The sequence below is a fragment of the Vanellus vanellus genome (assembly GCF_965231255.1).
Source record: "Vanellus vanellus genome assembly, chromosome: 4".
Lineage (NCBI taxonomy): Eukaryota > Metazoa > Chordata > Aves > Charadriiformes > Charadriidae > Vanellus > Vanellus vanellus.
Window position 1 is genome coordinate 72,386,720 of NC_138909.1, and position 24,953 is coordinate 72,411,672.

Here is a 24,953-nt window from a genome sequence, read left to right on the forward strand (position 1 = left end):
GTGTGATTATTGATAACTTCTGAGAGACGGGAACCAAAGTATGGACAGGACAGCAATACTACATAGAAACTCCAGCAAAGCCACTTGAATAGTGATGTTGCCATATCATAAGCTGATATTGCACAGGACAGCAAAATTATAGTCCTGATCCCTCTCCCTGAGATAACAAACAACATCACAGGGAGTACATACAGCATATAAGAATTTACATAACACAGCCATGTAAACAAACGAAGCAACATTGTAACCGGCAACTATTTAACTAATAGGAGAAATACACATAAGAAATCCGTTTTAACAAGCTCTGGTCAGATCTGTCGTTATTACAACCCTTCGTGCCCCACGTTGGGCGCCAAAAAGGACTGTCGTGGTTTGGCCTCAGCCAGCAACAGAGAACCACGCAGCCGCTCACTCGACTCCCACAGCCGTGGGAAAAATCAGCAGAAAAGGGCAAAACTCGTGGGTTGAAATATTATAATTTAACAGAACAGACAAAGGGAAAAAGAAAGAAAAGAAACAAAGAAAAACAATAACACCGGTAAAGGAATACAAGAACGCGATTACAGTACCGCCGCGAAGCACACCGACCGGACCCGCACCGCCGCAACCCGCCCCCGAGTGGCGACTGACTCCCTCGCCCCGGCTAGCTCCTTTTATAGCGGGGCATGGGTCACGTGGTATGGAATACGTGCCTCCCCTGCCGGCTCCTTGGAAATTAACCCCATCCTTGCCGGAACCAGGACACAAAGTATTCCAGACTATTCCCGGTTTTCCACTTCATAAATTTTCTAACCCTACAGTGAGGAAGGGAGTGAAGAAAGGGCTGTCACTCACCACAACTAATGACAATTAAAGAACAAACACAATAATAAGTAATGCATGGATTTCTGAAAGCACACAAGCAGCACATAACAGCAGCACTAGGAGGGAGGTCATTTGGCCCACCCTCACATCACAAATCCTGATACACATCTAAGCTGCTACTGATGAAAATTTGGTAGCTTCTCCAACCACTTCTTCCCCTGCTCCACAAGCTTTACTACTTTTCAGTAGTATTTAACATGAATCTTCCTTACTGATGCCTGTATAAACTGGCTCATAGGCATCATGCAATAAAAACTGGCTCATAGGCATCATGCAATAAGGATATTTTTCTTCTCTTCTTTACAACAACCTTTTAGATGTACCCAGATACAACAGAAACTGGCTTGTCTTCTATTTCATGTTACTTAACATATATTTCACTAATGCAGCAGGGCATTGTTAACTCATCTCACTCATTAAGTACACCCCCCCTCCCCCCCCCAACTGTTGCACAGACAGGGATTACTAGACCTGCACTTCGACAGAACAATTGCAAGCATGGTTCTCAGCATTTTTCCTAATCAAACAGCATCCCATTATTTTGGAGATACACATTCAAGACCAGTTTTTAACCACGTTAGAGGACATACTCTTCCAAATTCAACCTCATATGCATACTTAAACGTGCAAGCCATTAATGCCTTGGAGACAAATCTCTGATCCTTCAATATAACCTTCCAATTTGACAGCAAGACATTAATAACTGCCCTCTGAGTACAGTTCACTAACCACCTTCACATCTATCATTTAGCTTATTCATTTAGACTAAGCTGCTCTGGTTTTCTTGGCCTATGAAACTGTATCAAAACCTTACAAAAAAGTAAAATCCACAAAACTCCACACATCCATCAAATCAAGGATTTCTTTGTTACCTCTTTTGGACACTGATTTTTGCAGGAAATAAGAAGCTCCCTTTCTTCTAAATCAGCACGTGTTAGTTTTCTGTAAAAGAAAAGATGTATTTGTGATAAATTCCAAATAAAGAGAAACAAAAATCAATACAGTTAGGGGTATATTTTAAGTCTATCTCACTGTAAAGACAAGTGGGCTCATTTGTCCAGATCCTGGAGGATTAATACAAATAACACTATTTTACAGACAAAACCTCATAAATTTAGAGGATTTAAGGCACTTTAAATAAAATGCTCAAAGAACATACATGATTGAAGGTTTTCGGAGCAATACACAGAGGATAATGCTTAAATCCACAAGTCCCATCTTATGTTTAGTAAAGCCTAGCTTACTCTCTATCCACACACACTCAAATGATTAAAAAGGAATACAAACGATTAATAAGAAGTTTTCCCATTAAAACAGCTAGAGTTTGAAGGCCATTAGTTGTAAAGACCTTTTACACTAACCACATTAATTCTAATTCTTGTTACAAAATTCTTCTTTACATACTGTAAAAGAACCACGTATAGCTCGAACATTATGTAGATTACTATATATTTGCATAATTCAAAATATTACTGTATTATAAAAAACAGTTCTGCTCATGAGACTCTATGCATTGGTAATAATAGCAGTAATACCAAATAAAACACTAGCAAATTTTAAACAGAAAAAAAAAAGCATTACATTAAAAATTATAGGCTTCAAAGAAATTTTAAAACTTGTCGTAAGAGTATCTCCCATCCCCAGATATTTCAAACGGTTTCCAGTTAGTAGCATTCAAGTGAAAAATTTGGTTCAGTTCTGACACTTACAAGCACTCAATATACAGTATTGATAGTTTGCAGTGACACTTTATTTTAAGCATCTGGAGACATGATGGGCAATCCCCAGGATGACAGGGCAAAACACATCGGTGAGGACAGCCGGATGGCCGGGGCTTGGTACACTCCTCTTCACACTGCGAACATTCTGGACCTGCCTAACAAAATAAAAACAAAGTACTAAAGAATGTGCCCAACATTTGTTTGTTAGATGCCATTAACAAGCTTTTACATAGAAGAAAGAGTTGGGGTATTTTTGCTATGGGAATCAAGCTATTCAGTAAGATATCCCTAAAGTAAAAATAATTATTGAAATATGCTTTTAAAAGAAAAGCAAAAATGCCAGTGTTTGTAGGTTAGAGAGACAGAGTTCTATTCTGCTTCCTGGGCATAAAAGGACTTCCTAATATTAGTGCTTTGGAAAACTGCCATTAAGCCTGTTAATTCTCTACTGAAAACTTTTAGAAAAAGAAGTCATTTCACATTCAGAACTAACTTTTCCCACCCACCATGTTACTGTAATACTTTAGTCATGACATACTGCTCTGCAACACACGGGTGGGGAGGTCTGTTTGCTTGATTTTAAGAAGCAAACTTTAAGTCAGTCCATTTCCATACATGTATGATAGTTTGTATAATCTTCCAAAAAGCATTAGCTTAGGTATGTGCTGGGAGCTGCTAAGGTGTTGCTCCACGCCGTACGTTACACAAAATCTACAAGAGCTGTGGTATCATTCTCATTCCAGGTGACACGATCAACATCAGCACAGCGTGATGAACGTCAGCAAAGTAAATTACGCTCCATTTCTATGCATGTTCTTATCCTAATAACTCATCCAGAACCCCAATCTCCAATCAAATACACACAGATAGATTGAGATGATTTTTCAGGTGAACCTACACAGCACAGTATTTAAGGCCCACCATCGCATTCAAATGCTCAGTTTCACAGAAGTCAGTCAAAGTAAAGCCAGTTTATGCAAGAATGAAGCTACACAGTGCTTCCCCAAAAGGACTAATTCCATGTCAACATTTCACTTTATGCTGTTCAAAATAAGGGCGTAAGAATTTAAGCTTCTAATATAGTTTTCCCCCATTTTCTTCCAGTCCCCTTTTCTTCTAGTTCTACAGTTGAATAATTTTTGCTGAAGTTTAAAAATGAACCATTGTACAATAATCGTTTACAAAACCTAACCCTCAAAAATTCACATCTAAGAAAGACAACAGCAACTGAGAGCATTTAGAAGGCCGTGATATAAAATTTAACAATAGGTAAAAGCAAACAGCTGGTCTTTCTGCAACATTTTCTAACACAAAATGCAGAACAGACCTGAATTCCAGTAAGAAAAATCATTACTCACACATACAAGCAAGAAATTTAATCAGCCCTTTTCTGACTACACCTGCAATTTAGTCTGTCAAAACAATAGAACAAAAGCTGTAAAGGTCAAAACCAACTTGAGTTTATAAAAATTCACAGAAAATTGAGAAATGAGATTTACCCATAACTCACATGTCCATACGCTCTCGTTTTTTTGAGAATGTGTTGTCTCATTCAAAATAGAGGTAGGAATAATGCTGACCCATTCACATTGCTTTAACTGAAGGAGTAGGCAGCCAGCCTCTTATAGTCATAACTGGAGACGCTTAAACAACTGTCACTCAGTATTTACTGATGTCATTCTATTGCTGCAGGTTCCTGTTCCACAAGTTGCACTAACAGCTCATACTCCTCAGACAAAAGTTCACAATTATTAATAAAATAAGACAGTAACTGCAATATATATGGTTATTAGATGACAAAAGCACTTCTGGTATTGGAATCCACAGGGAAATCATCCTATCAAAGTTAAAATATAGCAGTAAGTTAAAATTTAACTTTTCTATTTTGTACCCAGCTGAAGGCTTACTCAGTTTTCCAAGTGCCCAGAGAGACCATGTTGCCACTTTTTCTGAAGTAATGCTTTAAAAAACTTAAAAAGCTGGTTTCCTCCAAAATCACGGTGCTCTCAAACCACAAGCTATGTGGTTTTGACTGCTCAAAACTAGAACAATTTTCAGCTTTGTACTTACTTTTGATTTTGTTTCATATTATCTTCAGCAACTAATACCTACAGGTTCTTAATCGCATAAATGACAGTTTCTAGTAGACACCGAAAAACATGGGTATGTCACCCCAGTGCTTTAAGAAGCCTTCAACTATTCTGCAACATTTCCAGTGCTCTCTCCTAAAGATTTGCTAGCCTCCTCAACTCATTTACAGCTCTCCTCAGTAAAGTTTCCCCCGTAGACTTCAAGTGCATTTGTATATAGGGATTATCAGTAGTTCACTTGATCTTGACAGTTGCAAAAACTGACTTTAGAAAAGACTTGCCAAGAGTGTTAAATAATGTTTTGATGAAAATAACATAACGTATACCAACATAAAACAGGAAGGTGTAGCATTTACAAAATATATAATATTGTCTCTGTTTTATAGTCTAAAGAAGTATAGATTCTGTCACAGCATCAATGGGAACAGAACACATGGAAGTCTCCCAGTGGAATCTGGAATAGATCCTGTGCCTTTCAGCTGCAAATTCTTTATTTTCCACTTAAAACTGAAGACAATGTATAAAATACACAAAAATAAAAGCAAAAAGGAAATCAACCTACCTTTTTTCCATCTGCACTACCATTCAATTTAGTAACGTGATGACATTCTTTCATACAGGTGTGATTCTGACAATCAAGAAGCCGCCCACAAAATCTTTTACAGGAGTAGGGATTTGCAGAGTGACATGGTAATGGACTAACCTAAAAGTTAAAAATAATTACATATATATACACATATACAGATAGTGTATATATATACACACATTGCACATGTGTGCTGTATGTGATACATATATACACACACACACACACACAGAGGCACAGCATTATTACAGACAAATTTTGGTTCTTGACAATCTTTGTTGAAAGAAGAAAACCAGAGCAATGTTTACTTGACCTCTTTTTTTTTTAAAAATAACCTTTAGGTTTCCATTCCAACATAACCACACAGGTGTTTTACACTGATTATACCAGGCAAAAAAGCCCACTTTATTCATTAAACAAGCTAACTTTTGCAACATAGTTTTTTGTTTTTTTTTTTTAAAAACAGATTACATTCTCAGATTTTTCAGTGCAATTTACTCTTTCCTGAATTACACTCGTACCTTCCATTAAATGTTCCTAAACTGCTTTACAGTTACTGCAGAAGACAGTTACGGTTTGCTTCCACAAGGCTAATTGTGTTATGGTCATCATAAATTTAAAATATTTTACAATTCTACAAACAGAAAACAACCTGCAAGCCAGAAATTCTAAAAACCAAATACTGACTATATCAAATATAACTCCTAGGAGTGGGAAGGGGAAGGAGAAATGGCTGTATGACAGGACTGGGATTTTAATGTCTTATGATATATTTGTATTTTCTAATTTGAGGTTAACACTCCAGTTAACAGAGCTTTGTAGTACTATTCAGAGTATCTATTTAGAAGCCTTTAATCTTCATCGGTACTTAAATGGAGTGTAAACTTCTAACTTGGTTAACTAGGTTACTTTCCTAAAGTTGAATATAGTTTAAGACCCTCCATATCACAAGTATTAGAGGAAACTCGCTGTTCCCATTTTCCAACCATTATATAATATTCACATGAAAAAAAAGAGGTTTTGTGACACTGTCAAAAAAATTGATTTTTTTTCTTAATATCGTGATCATTTTGCAGAGAAAACCAGAAACTATTTGTGATGTTATTACACAATAGGATAATGTGACATAACTCACTTTGACTAGACTAAGGGCTTGATTTTGTGTTACAGCTTAAGTTGACTGAACAGCTTTGCACTGGACCCCTTCCTTTTCCCTCTTCCAACTCTACAATCCTACCTGCACACTCCTACCACTTACTTTGAACAAGTCCTATCACACATCTGTCTGTAGAGCAAGACAATTAAATTAATGAAAATGGAAGAAAAGGAATTAATAGAAAAAAGTTCCTCATCTTCTGCTAGGTTTGCAAGTTGAGTGGCCATACAACCAGGTGAGCACTGGAAATGAAATGAGGGGAGAGAGGATGGTCCCGCACAGGGCAGAGGGAGACCCCTTCTCCCTTCAGCACTGCCATGTTGATTTCCCTCAATCCTAAAGCAAAAATATACAAAATAGGATTTGAATCCACTTGCCTATAGAAATGTTTTCCAGGCTTCACCCAAAAAAAAAGACTATACTTCACATCAAGTCACTGCAAAATGCGATTCGTTCACAAGACTTCTGAACTGCTCCTCTTCTCATCCTGAACCACACAGATGCTGTGAGCGGGAGGAGTCTGCATGGCAGGCTGAACATCAAGCACGTAACACACAGGAGAAAACCTTGAGGCTACCATGTTCAACTACTCTCCCATGCCTACATCAGAGCTGAAGCTCATTATGCTGGCTAAAGAACTAACACAACCATAGCAAGTGGCCTGAACGCCTGCGGCATACTTTCCCCTGCAAACATCCTACAACTCAGTCTCTGATGGCTTACATTCCTGTTGACCAAATGAGCAAAAGCCAGCAACAGGCCTAATAAAAAGAGGGGCTGAAGCAGAGAATAGTACTATACCCAGCCAACAGACACCAATTACCAAAGCTTTTATCATTCCTAATACCCTGTCCCTTCTCATCCTCCTCCATCTCCCTCTCCTCCTCCTTCTTCAGAGCCAAACATAGAGCGCCAAAGGATGCTAGAAGGTAAAAGAATGAATGAAAAGGTGTACTAAACATTAAGATCTGCCACTGCGCACTTCTCTGCTTTTCCTTGCTTACCCATTTCCATTCAATTTTTCAGGACTACTGGTCCTGCTGCAGGTCATGCAGTAACAGCAGAGCAGGGCAGCAACAGCAGACTAGCTCTATGGCTGCACAGTGCAATATGCTGATGAGACTTCTTTCACCAAGAGTTAGTTTTCCATCAGATAAGGGCACAGCCGCTAACTCCAGTTAAAGAGAATTAGCAGAAGCACACAGGTAGAAGTGGAGCATCCCTTCTGGTAGCATCCCTCAAGGACCAGATGCGATGCAGTGTTGAATGAAGCCAAGGGCAGGGAAGCACACAAGCCAGTAGACAACAGTAGCAGCTTTCAGACAGCCAACTGCAGAGAACATCCCAGCCCTCCGGCTGCATCCAGCACAGCTTCAGCTTGTCCCACTCACTGACTTTCTTAAGTCTTCAGTCCAATAAATATAAAGGAGCCTTCTGGAATCAATTGACATTGTAGCCAAAACCAAAAAAATTTCAGTTACTTTAAACTTACATTCTATTTTCAAATTTTGTTTCCATTTCTTGACAGGTCAATCTGTTGCAGGTATCAGTAATAAATCCAAAGGACAAAGAAGAGAAAAGTTTTACTTTCTATAGTTGGAATGCAATTCTGAAATGGCTAAATGGAGGTCACTGCTCTTGCTACAAAGACAAATATCAAAGAAGCCACAAGCTCCAGGAGGCTGATGAGCTGAAGAATAAAGAACACAGAATAAAGAACCAGAAGTATCTTATGAAAGCTGATCAGAAAAAGAAAGAAAATAAGGAGGCATTATTTTCAGACCACAGGTCTTCCACAGTATAAAGAAAGGAAGACAAGGAAAAAAGGACAAGACAACTTTCAGAGGCTTTCCAGCACAAATGCATAAAAGCTTTTTTTTTTTTCCAGCTCCCAAATGCATAAAAGCAACTAACAGACACAACAATTGGAATATGAAAATAAAAATCAAGTACAATAGGGCAGGGAAATTTTGGAAATATTCATAAGGTATTTAGCCATAAAGATTAACCTCATCAAGTTTTACATAAAATTTTACCAAGAGACAGAGTAATGGTCTTCCTCTTATAAATGAACGACAACTAAAAAAAAACCCCAACCTTAGAATAATAAAACACAGCATTACATTCCTACCAAAAAGAACCAACAACCCCATAACAAACCCAAGAAGAAGAAAGAGTTCTATCTGCCCAAGAACAGCAAGACTGATATTACAGCATATTCAAAATACTAATCACAGAAACAAAACCAGAATGTTTCCCTTCCCTTAGAACATTTAATGAAATGAAGCAACTACAAGAGAATTAAATACAGCAGGTAAATTAATACCATATCCAGTTAAGATTTCCTTGTTTGTCCTCATTTACCTTGTATGAGCTTTAATTAATGTTTTCCCATAAAAACAGATTTTGAATATAAACATTAGCTCTCATAATTTGGTTTTAAAAGACCAAACTGCTATGAAATGCCAATGCTTACAGCAGTTCAAATAAAAAGTAAAACATCAAGTTTTCATTTTGGGATGGCAGCAACTGCTGATGATAGGTGATTTTTCTGACCTATAACCTGCAACAAATTTGAGAGCTACTTTTAAGCACTTACAAATCAAAGAATGAAGAGTTACTAATTTTTCTAAATATATGTAAAAACATCCAAAACTTACACAATAAAGTTATTTAAAAGAAGGCCGTATGCTGTAGCTAAAAGAAATCTCATATTAAGTTAAACATGATGTAGAATCATACTTCCACTGAACTAAGATTTTATACAATTATATAATCTGAAAAGTAGTTTTAAGTCTGCTGTTTCAAGTGATTAATTGCTTGTTCTAAATAGCCCAACATGTAAGAGCTAGAACTAAATCAATCCCTTAAAAACTTTTTAAACTAAATGCCAAAGTTAAATTAAAAAACCCAACCAAAATAAAACACAAAAAAACCCAAAACATCTCCAGTACCTACACAAGTTAAAATTACTGTACAAGTAAAAATGTAAAGACAGATTTGCTTATTACACAACTCCTAAACTGTTTGCTGTCATTCCCTCTTCTACTCATCGTCTGCAGGATTCCTGGTAAAATACAAGAAGTCTTTATAACTCGTTTCACTCCTAGTTTGTTTCTTTCGTACCTCCCCCATTACAGGAGGTATAACAGTTGAACACAAGTAGTAGCATAGTACAGCGATGAGCCCCTCTTCACAGCAAAACTTTGAGAAAATTGCTACTTTCATCACCTGTAAAAATTTCACATTTCCCAGTGAAAATCCCCTCAGGGGCTGGAAACTACTACAGGAGGGAAGAGTTCAAAAGACATACAAGTATTTTACCTTGTTAACAAAAGTAAATTAGTTTCAAGTGAGATTACTTGTTAAGAGCCAATGTGGCTGTACAACACTGAACAGACATCACATTTGGTTTTCTTCTTTTCAGAGATCTCAGAACAACGTAAAAACATACAATGCACACAAAATACACTGTAAGCACCCCCTCACACACACACACATTAACAAATCTTTCTTTTCCTTGGCTGCTGTCAAAATCTCAAAGATTAGGACACTTCATTCCACTCCAGAAACTGCTAAACTTCAGCAAGAAGGAAGCACTGCACTCTGCTGGCTGAAAGATGGAAGGTTTAACCTAGAATATCATAGAGCATCAATAAATCTAAAGTTAGGTGTGGACTCCCTGGGATTTTTCCTTAATTTCTATACTAACTCATAGAGAAAACAGGACCCAAAGCCATTGACTGATCCTGCTAAGACTAGTATGCAACAGACAAGGGCTTTTGGTTTTTTAATTATTCTGAAATAAGTAGTTATAAATATAGAATCATAGAATGGATTAGGTTGGAAGGGACCTTAAAGATCACGTAGTTCCAACCCCCTCACCATGGGCAGGGACACCTCCCACTAGCCCAGGTTGCTCAAAGCCCCATCCAGCCTGGCCTTGAACACCTCCAGGGATGGGGCAGCCACAGCTTCTCTGGGCAACCTGTGCCAGTGCCTCACCACCCTCAAAGTGAAAAATTTCTTCCTAATATCTAATCTAGAGCTACCCTCTTTCAGTTTAAAACAGTTACCCCTCAATACAAGCACTACACTCCCTGTGAGTGTATGTAGTAATTGTAGTGAGTTTACGTAGTAATACGTAGCAATTGGGACCATTTTCACTAATAAGAAGAGCCATACTTTCTTCTGTTATGAGGAAGGACATAAACTTCACAACCACGTACATCTGAACGGCACCAAACCCAGTAACATTATCTACAGCAAGTTATATTTTGGGTCAATTGACCAGAGCTGATATTTCGTTTATACATAAATTCATGAAAGTCATGGTGAGATTCCATACGTTGTATCACAAATCATGTCATTGACTGGATAAAACATTGGCTGATACACTCGCAAATTTTACTGTGGAAAGCAAAACCAAAACCCAGCTGTTTCAACAACAAATAGACACAGTTGTTTTTTTTGTTTTTGTTTTTGTTTTTTCCCACAGCACATTTTTGTTTAGCAACCGACAAGCTGCAAAATAGCTCTGTGGAAGCTGTATTCACAGCTTGCTTGGATTAATAAACATGCTGCACAAACAGACTGTGGATATACAAACTTTGTTAACAACATTTGTAGATGTTGCCACCACACAACCAAACCACCATTACAACACATACCAAAAGGTTATTAAAGAAGGTACAAAAAAAAAAAGGGTGGGTGGATGTATCTTTAAATATTTTTAAGTGTTTACTGTTTTCTAGAATTTTTTACTAGCTTAAAACGAAACTAGGTTTGTTGTAGTACTGTTAGCTGCACTTTGATGGTGAATTTACGCCAGACGTAGAAGTAGACAAAACTGTAATAGCAATAGGTTTTTTCTAAAGAGTAGTTTAGCAACCAGTGACTTCTAGAAATTACTGTGAATAATGATTATATTTATTTAGCTTCAAGTGTCAATTAGATTTTCTTCTCATGTAAGCGAAAACAGACGACTTCATCCAAAACTGGAGAAGGCTGCACAGCAAAAAGACAAGCTAATAAGTAACACTAAAGAAGTTTGCACTATATTGTCTGACTTTATACACACTTGCTTAGATCTAAGTCACATGAGGATTTTCCTGTACAACACTATGTTCCTTATCCTTTTAAAATAAACACAACAGTTTCTAGAAGAACTGAGGAAAATGCGTGACAGGGAGAGAAAAACAATAGAATGAGGAAAAAATCCAAGCAGAAGTACATAATGAAAATAGATCCCCCCCCAAAAATTTAAACACTATTTAAACAACTGCAAGAATACACAAATAGCTTCATAAATCATGAGTTTAAATTTCTGTCCAAGAATTCTAAACAGTCAAGTAGTTATATATTCTTCAAAAAGGAACTGAAATACCTTCTGATATGTAAGCCTTTGTGATAAAGTACTTCACTGGTTTTAAAATACAAAAAAGCCATATAATATTTCTCTTTAATACTCTTTTTTGCAGACCGACAAAGTGAGATATACTTCATATTCCACTTAAAAATGCAGTTTCCATGACTTACCTCATGCTGCCCAAGACACTCCCTGTTAAAGAGAGAAAAATCAGAGATTTAGAAAACACGTATTTATTTAATAAGGGACTTAAAACAGTGACAGTGCTTCTCACACGAAGATAATGCAATCTATTTTTAAAACCGCAAACTAATAGAAAGTGATCTGTCTATGTAGATCAATGCCTTCTCTTTTTCAACAGTTGTTTGGATTGCTGTATTTTATGACAGCAATCCCAAAATCACTGTTTCATGTGCAGATTAATGATAGTCGTATACAAGGTTAATAATTTTTATTTTAGAAAATTTATTTAGAAAATTACCTGAATTGCTTCCAAATAGCTTCTCCTTTGGCTCTACTAATATATTACTTCGTATTTTTCAGTTATTTCAGAAACCTAGTCTACTCTTACGTTTACAATACTATCCTTTTTAGAATGGTCTACCATTCCTAGGAAAGAAAAACTGCACACTGATCAGAATTGTGAAGGTATTAAATGGTGACTCATTCAAACACTGATCTCCTAAAAATTAAATCAATCTTTTGCTCAATTTATTTTGAAAAGTATCTTTTTCTTTTTACCTCTGATTTCATATGTCATCTCCTTCACAAGTATAATTTTGATTTCTCCACTGAAACGTTATAAGGGAGAGTAATGAAAACATCACTGATATTCACGCTAAATTACCTGTAAATCAGTTCCAAAAAAGTGTCTAGAAGAATATTTAAAAAAATAATATCCCTGATAACTTCCCTAACACAACGCAACTACCAATAGCTACAGATAGTCTTTGGGACAGCAGGATATTAACAGGAGCAATCAGTCTTTCACCCAGTATAATAAGAAGCAGATGTAGCAAAGGAGCCTGTTCTTCACTTTACACAGCTCAATTATCTTATATCCAAGATAATCTTCCTATAACCATTTAATTTGGTTTCTAGGACCTCTGCATTCCTCTGTAGCATGCTTCTGCTTCACTGCAAGGGGAAACTGCTTAACCAGCCTGATTGACTCCTGCCATTTAACCAGTAAGTGTGCGGATGAGGGGTTCCCCACAGCAACCTTGCATTCAAATTGAGATGTATTGGTGTCAGATGATCTACTAGGTGCATGAAAAACTGGCAGGATCCCTGGGCTCAAAGCGTAGTGGCTAGTTGTTTGTGTCCAACTTGGACACCAGATAAAGGTGGAATTCTTCAGCCTGGGACCTATCTTGCTTTAATATTTTTTTTCCCCAGTAACTTGGGAGAGACAAAATGCAGCACTTTCACAGACCACGCTAAAGGACAGGGCAGTCAATACATCTGAGGGCAGGGATGCCATTCAGAAGGATCTAGACAGATAGGAAATTCATGAAAGGCAGAGAAAAAGAAAGTCCTGCATCTGGGACTGACTAAATCCCAGCAACACTGGGGGCTGGGGACATAACAGTAGTCTTTCAGCATTAAGGGGAAGTTACTGAGAATACACAGAGGAAAAAATAAAAAATAAAAAAAAAATAAAAATAAATCAGTGTAAATATAATCAAGCACAAAGAGGTTGTCCAGAGAGGCTGCAGAATCAATGTACTTGGGGGTTTTCAAGGTCCAGCTGGACAAAGCTGGAGCAAATTGGTCTGACTTCAGTGTTGATCTGTTTTTAGCAGGAGGCTGAACTAGATGACCCCACCCCAAGGTACCTTCCAGCCTCAATAGTTCTGTGAAATATTCTGAGCAAATAATTTTCCAGAAACTCCCTTTTAACTATTTACAGAAACAGATACAAAACACATTCCATTCCAAATCTGATTGCTCATCCAATTCCAAGTTATTAGAAAAAACACCAAAAAGTATTGCAAAACCTCAGCGGTGAAGGATGGAATCCCCGCTAATATCCATCCATAACTATTGTCCATTATCATATTCATTCAAATGACACTATTCTAGTAATGATTCTAAAAGGCCCACCAATGATCTAAGGTGTCAGATATTTTGCTTTGTAGCACCACATTACTTTATATCTATGGTTTTGGTTACTATTATTATTTTGTTAATTCAGGAAACTTCTCTCATACCACTTTCATTTTAAAAAAAAGAAAAGAAAAAAAGGAGAAAAAGAACATTACAGTTGCAAAGAACAATCAAGAGAGTTAGAATACTCCAGAATTAATGTGATCCAATGTTAACAGAACACTAATTTGCTGCAAGCACTATGAAATGTAATGATGCTTCCTCTAGTTAGAAAATTAAGTACAACTTTTCCAGTATGGTTTCCTTCTCACTTAGCAAACTCACCTCCTCTGGGGAGGAGCCTTCAGACTAAAGGGGGTGATTTTGAGGTTGGAATTCAGAGGAATTAGGAGATGTGCTGTACATAATGCATGATGTTACACAACGACCCCTACTGAATACCTACATGAGACTTTCTACAGTCATCTACCCAAACACTGAAACCAAACTGTTCATACCTACACATTCTTCTTCTGGTGGGAATCTGGCTTTTAACGTTGAGCCCAAATATCAGAAGTACTGAGCAGTCACAGTTTTGAACAAAAGTACAACCTGTCATAGTACAATTCTTGAGAAATTAAGTTCTAAACATATCTACATAGTCAGTTAAATGGATATTTTTCATCTTCCTCTGTCTACTTCTCACTTCATAAAACGAGGACATAATATTCCCTCACTATGGAAGGATGCTTAAAAAACAAATAGGCACTAATGCCTGTGAAAGTACACAAGGTTTAAAACAGTAAGAGAATACAACACAAAAACAGACCAAAACCCCTTTTTCCAATAAATGTTGAATTCTGAGTCCTTTATTCCACAATGTAAACAGAAGTTCTATCAAATTGAAAAAGAATGGTGAAAAAAAAAAAGTCATCATCGTATCTTCCCTTATATCCTCAGCATCATCACAGAAAGAGTTGATTTGACTCTACTCAAGGGGCAGAACCTTCTGGACAAGTCAAAAACAGAAAGGAGACAAGCAGATGGGATGAAGGGCATCCACCTACCATTCATTAGCATATAATAAGTGAACAACTGGGAAACAAAATAGCAATTCATTACATAGGAATTTACAACCCTATAAACCAAACAAGATAGAAACTATATGGAAAAACTCATATGTCACTGACAACTATCAAATTACACTGGCTCCCTGCAATTTTCATATTTTTATTTTAAGGTAGCACTGCGCACAACATACACAACCAATCTTTACTAATACTATCAGTCCTTTCATTCAGTGAGCACAAACTACAAAAATGTCTATTAAACAACCACCAAGGCTCCCAGTTTTATGAGAATGGTGTTCACATAGGTTCATTGTATCTGAAGGGGAAAATACGGCTTTTTTCACATCCACCTCTACAACAGTATAGAAAGAAAAAGTCCATACCAAAACATGCTTTTATTTGTTTTCATTTTTAATACTTACACTGGTATAGGAACCTCACAGGGAGGGCATGGTAACGCTGTTCGAATAAAAGCTGGCTCAGATGGCTGCTCCCAGGGACCTGCAGACTGATGCTGACAGTAAAAGACAACACTAGTTGAATACAAAACACAAACGGAACTATCTGTTTGACCATAAACAAAGATATCTAAAGAGATCCCAGTTCTAACAAATCCACTTGCTAGTAACTAACTTTTTTACAAACGGAAATTTCAACACACCCTACACAGAAAAATTTGCAATTTCATCCTTAGCATGGTTAAGGATAGGAAAATGCAGGCCTGTGGCCCTACTGCTAAACATGAAGCACAAAGCCAAACAAAAAAACCAGCAAAACAATTTTAAGTACTTAATAGAGGTAAAAATATAAAAATATTTAAATTACTAACTAAGTGAAATTATCATGATGCAGTGCATGCATGTGTCATGTTTAAAGATGCCAAACAATTTCTAACTTGTGTAGATTTTGATGGTTTAGTAAGCATCAGAGTTAAAATTTATTTTTTTGTTCTCATGTTAAAAGTAATTGTTTACATTTGAAATTAAGTATTTGTAATACAACTCTAACAAAAATCTTAGCCATTCTTGAGTAATTATAACTGCTGAGAACTGCATAGTTCATTATATGTATTACATAGTTGATTGGATTGCAACAAATTAACTAGAACCACTTAATTTCTCATTTAGACAGTAAGCATACCTCTGCGCCTGATTATTTATTTACTCTGAACTCCAAAAGCCTCCAACATATGATTAAGGTGAAAAAACTGTTGCTCATTCTTCAGAACATAAATAACACACTATTTTTCACTATTTACTTACTACGCCAGTTTGCTTCACAAGTGCTTCATCGTGGCAGGAAACAGGGCACAAATGACCACACGTTAATGCTTTCTGGCAGGACTGACGACACGGAGGACACCGACCAAAGTGACAATAGTGTTTCTCCTGGGTAGAGTGGTGACAGGTAGGTGGCCGACTGAAGTAAAAGCCAAGAATGAATCAATATGACAGCAAGTCAAATACAAAGTTACAGTCACCAGACAATTATGCTCAAAATACAAAGAACTGAGATGAACAAGTTATTTTTTTAAAAATGAGCTTACTTCTCACCTTCAGCACTGGTTAATACTAGAGTAAAATTATACAGGAGTTCTAAACAAATTTAAAATCAAAGTTGGGTTTGCATATTCAAAGAGCTATTTCAATCCTAATTCTACTCTGCACTAAAGTAACCTTGCTACACCCCATCAAAAAAAAAAAAATTCTTTTTCCTTTTGCTAGTCAGGTTTTCTAGGTAAACTGCCTCATGGAGGTACTTCAAAATGTACTGGACATAACTAGAGGAAGGGAGTGTGCCTACAGAATTAGAAGTGCTTGGTGGGACAGAACCTCCCCCTTGACAGCAGCAAGCTGCTCTTGAAACCACAGCATCAAAGAGGTGTCTGATAGGAAGGATTGTTGCTAATCACCATCTGTATAGCTAAGAATACAGAAAACTGAGAAGTAATATCTGTAATCACATTAAAGGAATCATTTTTGCCTTTTAAATTTATATTTTACTACTTTCTTTAAGGATACCTTAAAATCCACTGAAGAACTAGAAACACACACACTTTCTATACCGACCTGCACAGCTGTTTGCACTTGGGAGGTTTGATGGTGCGCTCTCTGCCACAGGGCACTTTAATGACAGTTTTTCCACAATTGCATTTCACATCTACAGTCTCTGGACATGGATTACAACTACCTAAAAATAAATATATTAATAATATGATAATCTCAATAAGATACCAGTGATAAAGAATGGTAACTAACATGACTCTGAATATGTACATGGTATGATTGTCCTATTCTCTTTGATTTAAATAAAAGATGGCTGTTAATTTTTATTTCTGCTTAGTTTCAAATCCCTCTTAGGAAAGAGAATTTCAGCATTCTTAAAGAACAGCAATAATAATCTTGATTATTGTACAGTTGCTACCTGGTATCAAGTTAGAAACAATCCCTCTCTCACAGTTTAAAAAGAAGTCAGCATTATTAAAGCCCAGAAATTTCAATCACACAACACTTAAATATTTGCTGTTTATATTTCAGTCTTACATACACATGAAGATATGTCATCTTTCATCTATACTCAAAAGATAAAAAATAGACATTGAAAAACTGGTACAATAAAGTTTTGCAGATTTTATATGATATTAAAGAAAAGTTAATCCTCTAGGTATAATTAATGCTTTTTTGAAGAGATCCTCCTCCTCCTTTATAAAGTTACTCATGCTACTAACCTGATATATGTAAAAAGAGATCTGTAAAATATCTACGTTTTAATTTATAGCTCTCCCACACTATTTCTTCATTGTGTACTGACTGCTAAGTTTTATTATTGAGTAATTAATAGTAAGAATATGCATACTCTAAAAAAAGCAAATTTAGACGTGGGATTTTGGCTTCTAATCATGTTGCATTCTGAAACTTTAAAGAAAGCAATGCTTTGAAAGCGTTACCGACAGCACAACTTTTTAAGCAATTCTGACTTGTTAGCAGGATCTGAGAAGCAATACTTCAAGAAGCAGCTCTCAAAGACAAAAGATTGCTGGAACAAAAAGGATGGAAGTGTACAGTCTTTATATTGCAAATTAAATATATTATAATATCAGCACACATAAACAGCTACTTTTACAAAATAAACTGAAAGTCTAAATCTATGCTGCCTAAAGTGGCTAATGTGTGTACAATTTACTTAAATATTCTATTAATCAAGACAACTACCTACATTCTCAAAAAGATGGAAGGGCAGAGATTGCATATAAACCTGAAGTTAAGGTGAGAGCACATTGTTCTCAAACCAAGTGTTATAATGTACTACAGTAAGAAACAAAACATTTTTATTCCCTTGCACCACATTCTAAATTTCAGCAAGCATGGCTAAATACTTAAGAAAAAAAAAAAGATATGTAAAAGTCAAACCACAAACAGAATAGATTAAGTTATCTTTTTTCAGGGATCCCTGCTAAAGGCCAATTGCTTATTATCAGCTACCTCTAATTAAATTCTGAGATCAGGTACTTTTTAGAGGATCTGATCTGGCAAGTTATTTTCTAGGAGGCTTACTATTTCCTTTAAAATCAGTGGCCACTGAGATCTGGCAGCTCATTGCAAAATTAGCCTGACCTGGTATTATATACTGAAGATAAAATAATTAATCATAACTTTAAGCAGCTATTAAAATATTGGTGTATAAGGAGAAACACATGAATATAAACCTTTCTAAATAAAAATTATTGCCTTTATTAGTAATGTTTTCAAAGATTCTGACAAGATATTACAAATTGTACTAGACTGTAACTTGTTAAAGCACAAGAAGTTATTTTCTAAATCTATCACCTGATATCACAGTTATTAGGTACATTAGATGCAACTTTTGGCAAGAATTAGCACTTAAATATTGACAATTGTACTGTTTTAATAAATTACATACACTTTAAAGTGTACATATTTGATATGTACATTCTCAAAGTTCACTTTTGTTTTCCTGTAGGCACTGGTTTATTATTTTTATACTTCTGTCAGTTATTAGAAATCCTTGTCACTTTTAGCCAGGCTGTAAGATGCAAGCAGTATCATATATAAACACAGCTATTCAATGTAAAAGTTTACCCTATAAGGCAGCATTAGCTCCTTAGTTTTCCAACCAGAATTTTATTCTATGATTTAGTTATCAGCCAAATCAATGCAGAAGAACAGTGTTATCAGTTTTCTTTCGACAGTAGAAAAAAATATAAAATTATGTTTTTCCAGGATTTTAGAAGGGTATGGGGTAGGGAGAAGAAAGGAAGTCGAAGAAGAGAAGGGACATAGATAACAGAAAAAACAAACCACTAGTTTGTGGTGACAGATTTAATAGCAGGTTAACTGGGACAACTACCACATTTACCTGTCCTATCCTCTTAAGAATCACCGCCTCACAAGCATGATCAGCCAAACGAGTTGTGAATTATTTCCTGAGTTGTTGCAATTTATAGTCCAGAACACTAAGGGAAATTACATAGGGTACTTGGTTGCTATTTCAGCAGGGCAGCAGCTTCTGTGGGGAAAATTGCTGAGAGCGCAGCCACTCCAGTTTAATCCCCTACCAACCGAATGTCAAAGCAATCAGCCAGGACAAAAGCTGACAGGTAATTTTGGCCATTTTCAGCATCTTTTTAATCAAGGTCACTGGATGCAGAAGTAAACTTTTTTGTTATCCTTCATATAGTCAGTAACAAGTTCTTATTTTCTTTTTTACCAGTAAGATACCAATATACATTCAAATTCCATCAACCTTTTTTTATTTTATTTTAAGCTCACTCATATCACACATTGTATTCTAGGATTTTTAAAAACCATCCAGACTCAACCAGCACGGTCATTTCTGTATGTAATTGGACTTTGTTATACATATTCAGTGAACAGAATTATTTGGGGAAAAAAGTCAGGCTATGGATTTTGAATTGAGCAGCTGGAAAGGGAACAGAGCATTTTCAGAAGAACAATGCTAAGCAAAATTACTAGGTAAAAACTCAGGTTGTCATTATGTAAGTCCTTAAGCTCTAACCAGCACTAAAAACCTTTCAAACACGCTGCCCCCACAAAAAGCCCACATGCAACAAGGGAGAGAATTCATTAAGCAGCACACGGAGTCGTGCAAGCACCAAGTTTGGCAAAAATAAAAAAATATTCCATCACTACAGGGATCCTTCACCTATTCTTACCTCTGTGGCACCCTGAAGGACATTTGTGATTTCTGCAGCCTAGAGTCCGCCCACAGACTTGATCACAAGGTGGACAGTTTCCAGAACAGCACTATTAAAAAAAATAAATCCTTGATATAACTGAAAACATTTCTGGTATAAATTTTCCCTTTTCTACTATCTCAGTTTTTCAATACTTCTTAAAAAAATTTTCATGCTATTTTGTCAAATTTCCTCGAATTCATGCCAGATATAGAAAGGGGGCCACTTGTAAAGTTCCTTTTAAAATTTCAAATTATAAATAACCAGAAAACACTCATTTGAAAGCATCATTTCAACACACTAAAAAGGCAGAGGGCTTCCAAAAAGCATAAGAACATTTTAAAAGTTCAAATTCTTATAATATTTTAATCCAAAATAATTTTGGAAGATTATATGTAGGATAGCCAACAGTTTGCCCCATTACTCTGCAATTTCTTCCAATTTTATACTATATTGTCCCTCACACAAAACTGTTGCTAACCACTTTAAAAAACAAAACAAAACAAACAAAAAACCAACCAAACAAAAAAAAAGCCCACCTTTTACCTTTGTAGTAAAGGTCAGATAACTTTATGATCAGTTATCTAGTTATTTACTTTCTGTTCCTACATAAGGTAGTAATGTGGAAAAATCAGAACACATCACACCACCACAATGGTGGATGCCAAGTCAGGACAGAACCTCATCTCTTAACTTGAAAGGTACCCTCCTCTCAAACTGTATAAGAAAGGATGGCAATTAGGAAGAGAAACCTGAATTTTTTTAGCATAAGATGCCAAGATTGCATTTACTTGTTTCACCATCTTTTCACATAAAGTAAATTCACTGTAATAATAATAATACTTTAAAATACCTAAGAATAAAACTGTATTTTTCATGCCTTTCTGTGGTAGGAAGTCCAACTTTCGGAATGTCTTAATTCACACATAGCAGGCAATTTTCAGGTCTTCATGAATCAATAAACTGAAGAGATAGGTCTGAGCTATCAACTACTCCACTGACTTCAAACCAGCAGGGAAACAAAACTCAGATTTCCAATTGTCAGACCACTGCTGTTTGCAGTGATGCATATCAGAAGGTGAGGTGCAATGCTGCATTGTCAAAAATAAGAGTATGTCCCATATAGTTATGAGAGATCCCCAGCTCTTCCTACAAAGTAAGGAAATAAACGGATTTAACTACTCCAAAATGCATAAAGCATCAGTAACTAATCAGGTATCTGAAAGCAAAACTGCCTTCTGGAGCTGGAAAGTTGTCAAAATCCCCTTGCAGTTTTTAAGACCACTGAGTTTTTCTGAGTGACGTGCTCTTCAGAGAATTCTGGTACACTACAAACTAGTCTGCATGACACTGAAGAAACTTCTTCTTTCTATACAATAACATGAGGTGGAACAACAGATTGATGTGATTTATATGTAATGCAAGATGTTATGTATTACTAAAAAGAAAAGGTTTCTAAACAATATATTTGAGAAAGATCATCTCTGGACACTTACCTTTCTCCTACATTGGTGCTTTTGACAATCACGGATTTTAGTACACTTTGTTTCACACAGATATGGCTTATGACATGGCATGCGTTTAGTGTGCTTTCCACAGCGACATTGTTTTTCAACTTCCTGGGCAACAAGATAGGGGAAAAAAGCAGGGTAATTTTAATTTAAAAAAAAAAAAAAAAAAAGAGTGGAAAATAAAATTTTCTACTACTAGTTGTAAAGAAAAGTTCGTGGGAGAGTAACAGTACAATGTTCTATAATAACAGAAAGTATATCACATGCTCTGAGCAGATTACCTATCTGTGCGATAACTGCTTGGGGACCTTGTGTCGGTATTGCAAACACTGTACTCTAGATGGCACCTCACTGTAGCCTTGGTCTGACCAAGAGGGAAGCGACTTCAAGGGAACCACTCACATGTGTAGTGCCAGATGTCAAGCATAAATGCAAAACAAATTCATACGAAAAAGTACCTCTCCTGCATAGTAAACTAAATTAATCCATCACATATACAGATAATATAAGAAGTAGGGAGGATGTTTATCTGACCTTCATCCCCGCTATCACGTGCTAACTACTTTCACCATAGACTTTGTAGCCACACCTGGTTCAGGAAGAGACAACAGAGCAGAGAGCGCAACAGGTTTATAGGCCAGAACACAGAAGCTCCATAGATATTTAGAGCAGAGCAAAATATTCTTTTCTTATTAACAAGGGAATAACGTTATGTTACAGCATCTTCCATTTCACTAATGAAGAAATCGTGTAGTAAGACAAAGCAGCAAGGAAGCTAGAAGAGCTGGGGAAAAAATTAAGGGTCTTTTAGGGCATAATTAATTAACACCAAAGCAAAACAAACCCAACCCAAAACAATAAAACCCTCATCCATGCCTCAATTCAAATACATAATGCTCAACTATTAATTCAGAATTGTGTTGGGACAAGAAGCGGTAATCAGGAAAAAAGTGTTGCTTTTAATGAACAGGTAGTCATATGTTTTTTGATAGGCATGACTTTATTTTCTTTAGGAGACACGGGCTGTTACAGGCATACATTGTTTAAAACCCTAACAAAATGTGAACCTGCTATGGTAAGACTAACCTGTCTGCATATTTCACAGGGACCTCGATGACAGCGCTGTGAACATTTATGGATGCCGCATTCCAGAACTTTGTCACAACTATCACCACAAGTGGGCACATCTTCTGTACAAGGCAACGTAAACTCTAGATGAAGAGAGACAAGCACAAGCGAACATTTAAAAAAAAGCCAAAATATTTAGAAAAAAAAAGCACTGTGTACTATAACTTCAAATGCCAATTCTCTCTCATTTTTTCAAAACCTTCTCTAGAATTACTCAATTATTCACATTGCCAATTAAACCCCTGGTACTAAATAAAGCTTTGAAAGAATTAAGCAAAAACTGTTTGCAAGAACTTTTTACGGACCCTGCCCTGCAGAATTAACCTAAACTACTGACTGTCAAAGACTGGATGACTGTTTTTCTTTAAATTTATCATTTTTTAAAACAAACAAACAAACAAACAAACAACAACAAAAACAACCCCAAAGAGCGGCTTACTTGATTTTTCACATGGACAGGACCTTTTCCCAGAACGAGGACAGTCTCCACAGGGACCAGCATGACAAACTTGTTCACATGTGTGATTACCACAAGGCAAAGGTTTCCCACACACCTGGAAAACTCAGAGAAACCAAGTGAATGCAATGTAACGGAACAATATGCTGAGACAAAGCAACCCAAGGGGGAAAACTATTGGTGGGAGCTGTCTGGATGGAATTTAACTTTTTCTTAATTTTGTTAACAAATCTTATATTCACTGTGCTCACCAAAACAAACTGATAACCCCTGCAGTGATCCCGACTGGAAGACCACTGTATAGTGAGGAGTTAGCGGTTCACATAACAGTTAACCTGAGTAGTCCTGAGCCTGTGCTGTGCTGCGTGTACAGCTTGGCCTTCAGGCCTGTGTTGTGCCACACATATCCCTTGGCCACAGGATAAACTTATTGTAGCAGAGGAAATTGGAGGCATCTCCCACTTGGTCCCAGAGATTATTCCACCTGCATGTCCTTGCCTTTATCTAAATGTGCAACAAGTTCTCATGTGAACATCCTTTCTGTTTGGCAGTAGAAGTAATGAACAGGGTGGCTTTCTTGTAACAAAATCCTACACTAGCTTCAGTGACCAAAATGGGGTAACCCTTTCTACAGATGGAGTCTGCACAGCATGCTGCCCATGGATCAGAGGCGCATTCAATGCTGCACAACTTGGAGTTCTCAGCATCTGTTATTGATATTATACTCCCTTTCTCTATAGTGTTAGCTGAAATAAATTGCATTTTAACTGGTGCTTTACAGAGTCTGAGTGCCTTTCTTACTGGGATCATAATGACCATATACCTCCTGGTGCAACGTCTCCCTGTCACTTCTTTTTTTTAATTATTTTTATTTTTTACAGTCTGTCAACCCATAGCCTCGGTCCTAAGAATGAGCTGCAAATATACTTCAAAGAATGAATCACAAAGCTTTCATTCTGTTACAGTCACTAGAAGTAAATAAGCATAAAACTCTTATCTACTAAGCTGTGGTCTCATGCTTATTTTTTAAGACAGCAGCTGAAATTTCAACCTCAACTACAAGAAAACAGAATATACAAGGTCAAATTCACAACTAACTTAACCCTAGCACAATTCCAGAACAGTGACATTTTAATAACTATCAGAAATGAACTGGGCCACCAGGTAGATCCATTCTCAAACACTGCCGCTTACATTTTTGACTGCACTTTCAAAACCTAAGAAATAAAATTATTTTCCTACTGAATGAGTTATTCGAATCCTTAATACACTGATTAATCAAATTTTATGAAGATAAGAAACAAGCTTAGAAGGACAGCCTCAACATACCTGATCACACTGCCACTGAGGACTTGCACAAAGTCTTTCTGCTGTCCGTCTTCCGCAGACGCACCGTTGTTTACTGACTCGTGGACAAGGCTGACAATCTCCTGTATGTAATTGCAAAGTGACATTGAGAGTGGGAATTGCAAAAGAATGATGTATCTTAGCAATTAAAATAACTACTCCTCTGACATTTAAGAAGGCAGGTCTACCTGCGTGACAGGGATTCTCACAAGTGTGTTGTCCACACAGCAACATTCGTCCACACGGCAGGCGACAGGACCATTCCTTGGCACTGCACCTTCGGGGCACTGGTTTAGCTTTCTTACAGTGACAGGTTGTTGTGACCATCTTTGGGCAAGGTGGACAGGGTCCT

General features: G+C 36.7%; 1 protein-coding gene across 2 annotated transcripts in view; it reads right to left on the reverse strand.

Moving 5' to 3' along the window:
* The window catches only part of NFXL1 (nuclear transcription factor, X-box binding like 1), a gene marked incomplete at its 5' end in the record, with an annotated part of 53,864 nt that overhangs the window by 23,241 nt on the left and 5,670 nt on the right, over positions 1 to 24,953 (reverse strand). For both annotated transcript variants that reach the window (XM_082482703.1, XM_082482702.1), the window contains 13 exons: positions 1,737 to 1,806; positions 2,574 to 2,740; positions 5,238 to 5,378; positions 11,956 to 11,977; positions 15,366 to 15,457; positions 16,206 to 16,362; positions 17,013 to 17,133; positions 20,138 to 20,228; positions 21,655 to 21,777; positions 22,756 to 22,880; positions 23,237 to 23,351; positions 24,584 to 24,684; positions 24,790 to 24,951. In XM_082482703.1, the coding sequence (XP_082338829.1) occupies positions 1,737 to 1,806; positions 2,574 to 2,740; positions 5,238 to 5,378; positions 11,956 to 11,977; positions 15,366 to 15,457; positions 16,206 to 16,362; positions 17,013 to 17,133; positions 20,138 to 20,228; positions 21,655 to 21,777; positions 22,756 to 22,880; positions 23,237 to 23,351; positions 24,584 to 24,684; positions 24,790 to 24,951 (1,487 nt within the window). The remainder of the gene's footprint in view (positions 1 to 1,736; positions 1,807 to 2,573; positions 2,741 to 5,237; positions 5,379 to 11,955; positions 11,978 to 15,365; positions 15,458 to 16,205; positions 16,363 to 17,012; positions 17,134 to 20,137; positions 20,229 to 21,654; positions 21,778 to 22,755; positions 22,881 to 23,236; positions 23,352 to 24,583; positions 24,685 to 24,789; positions 24,952 to 24,953) is intronic.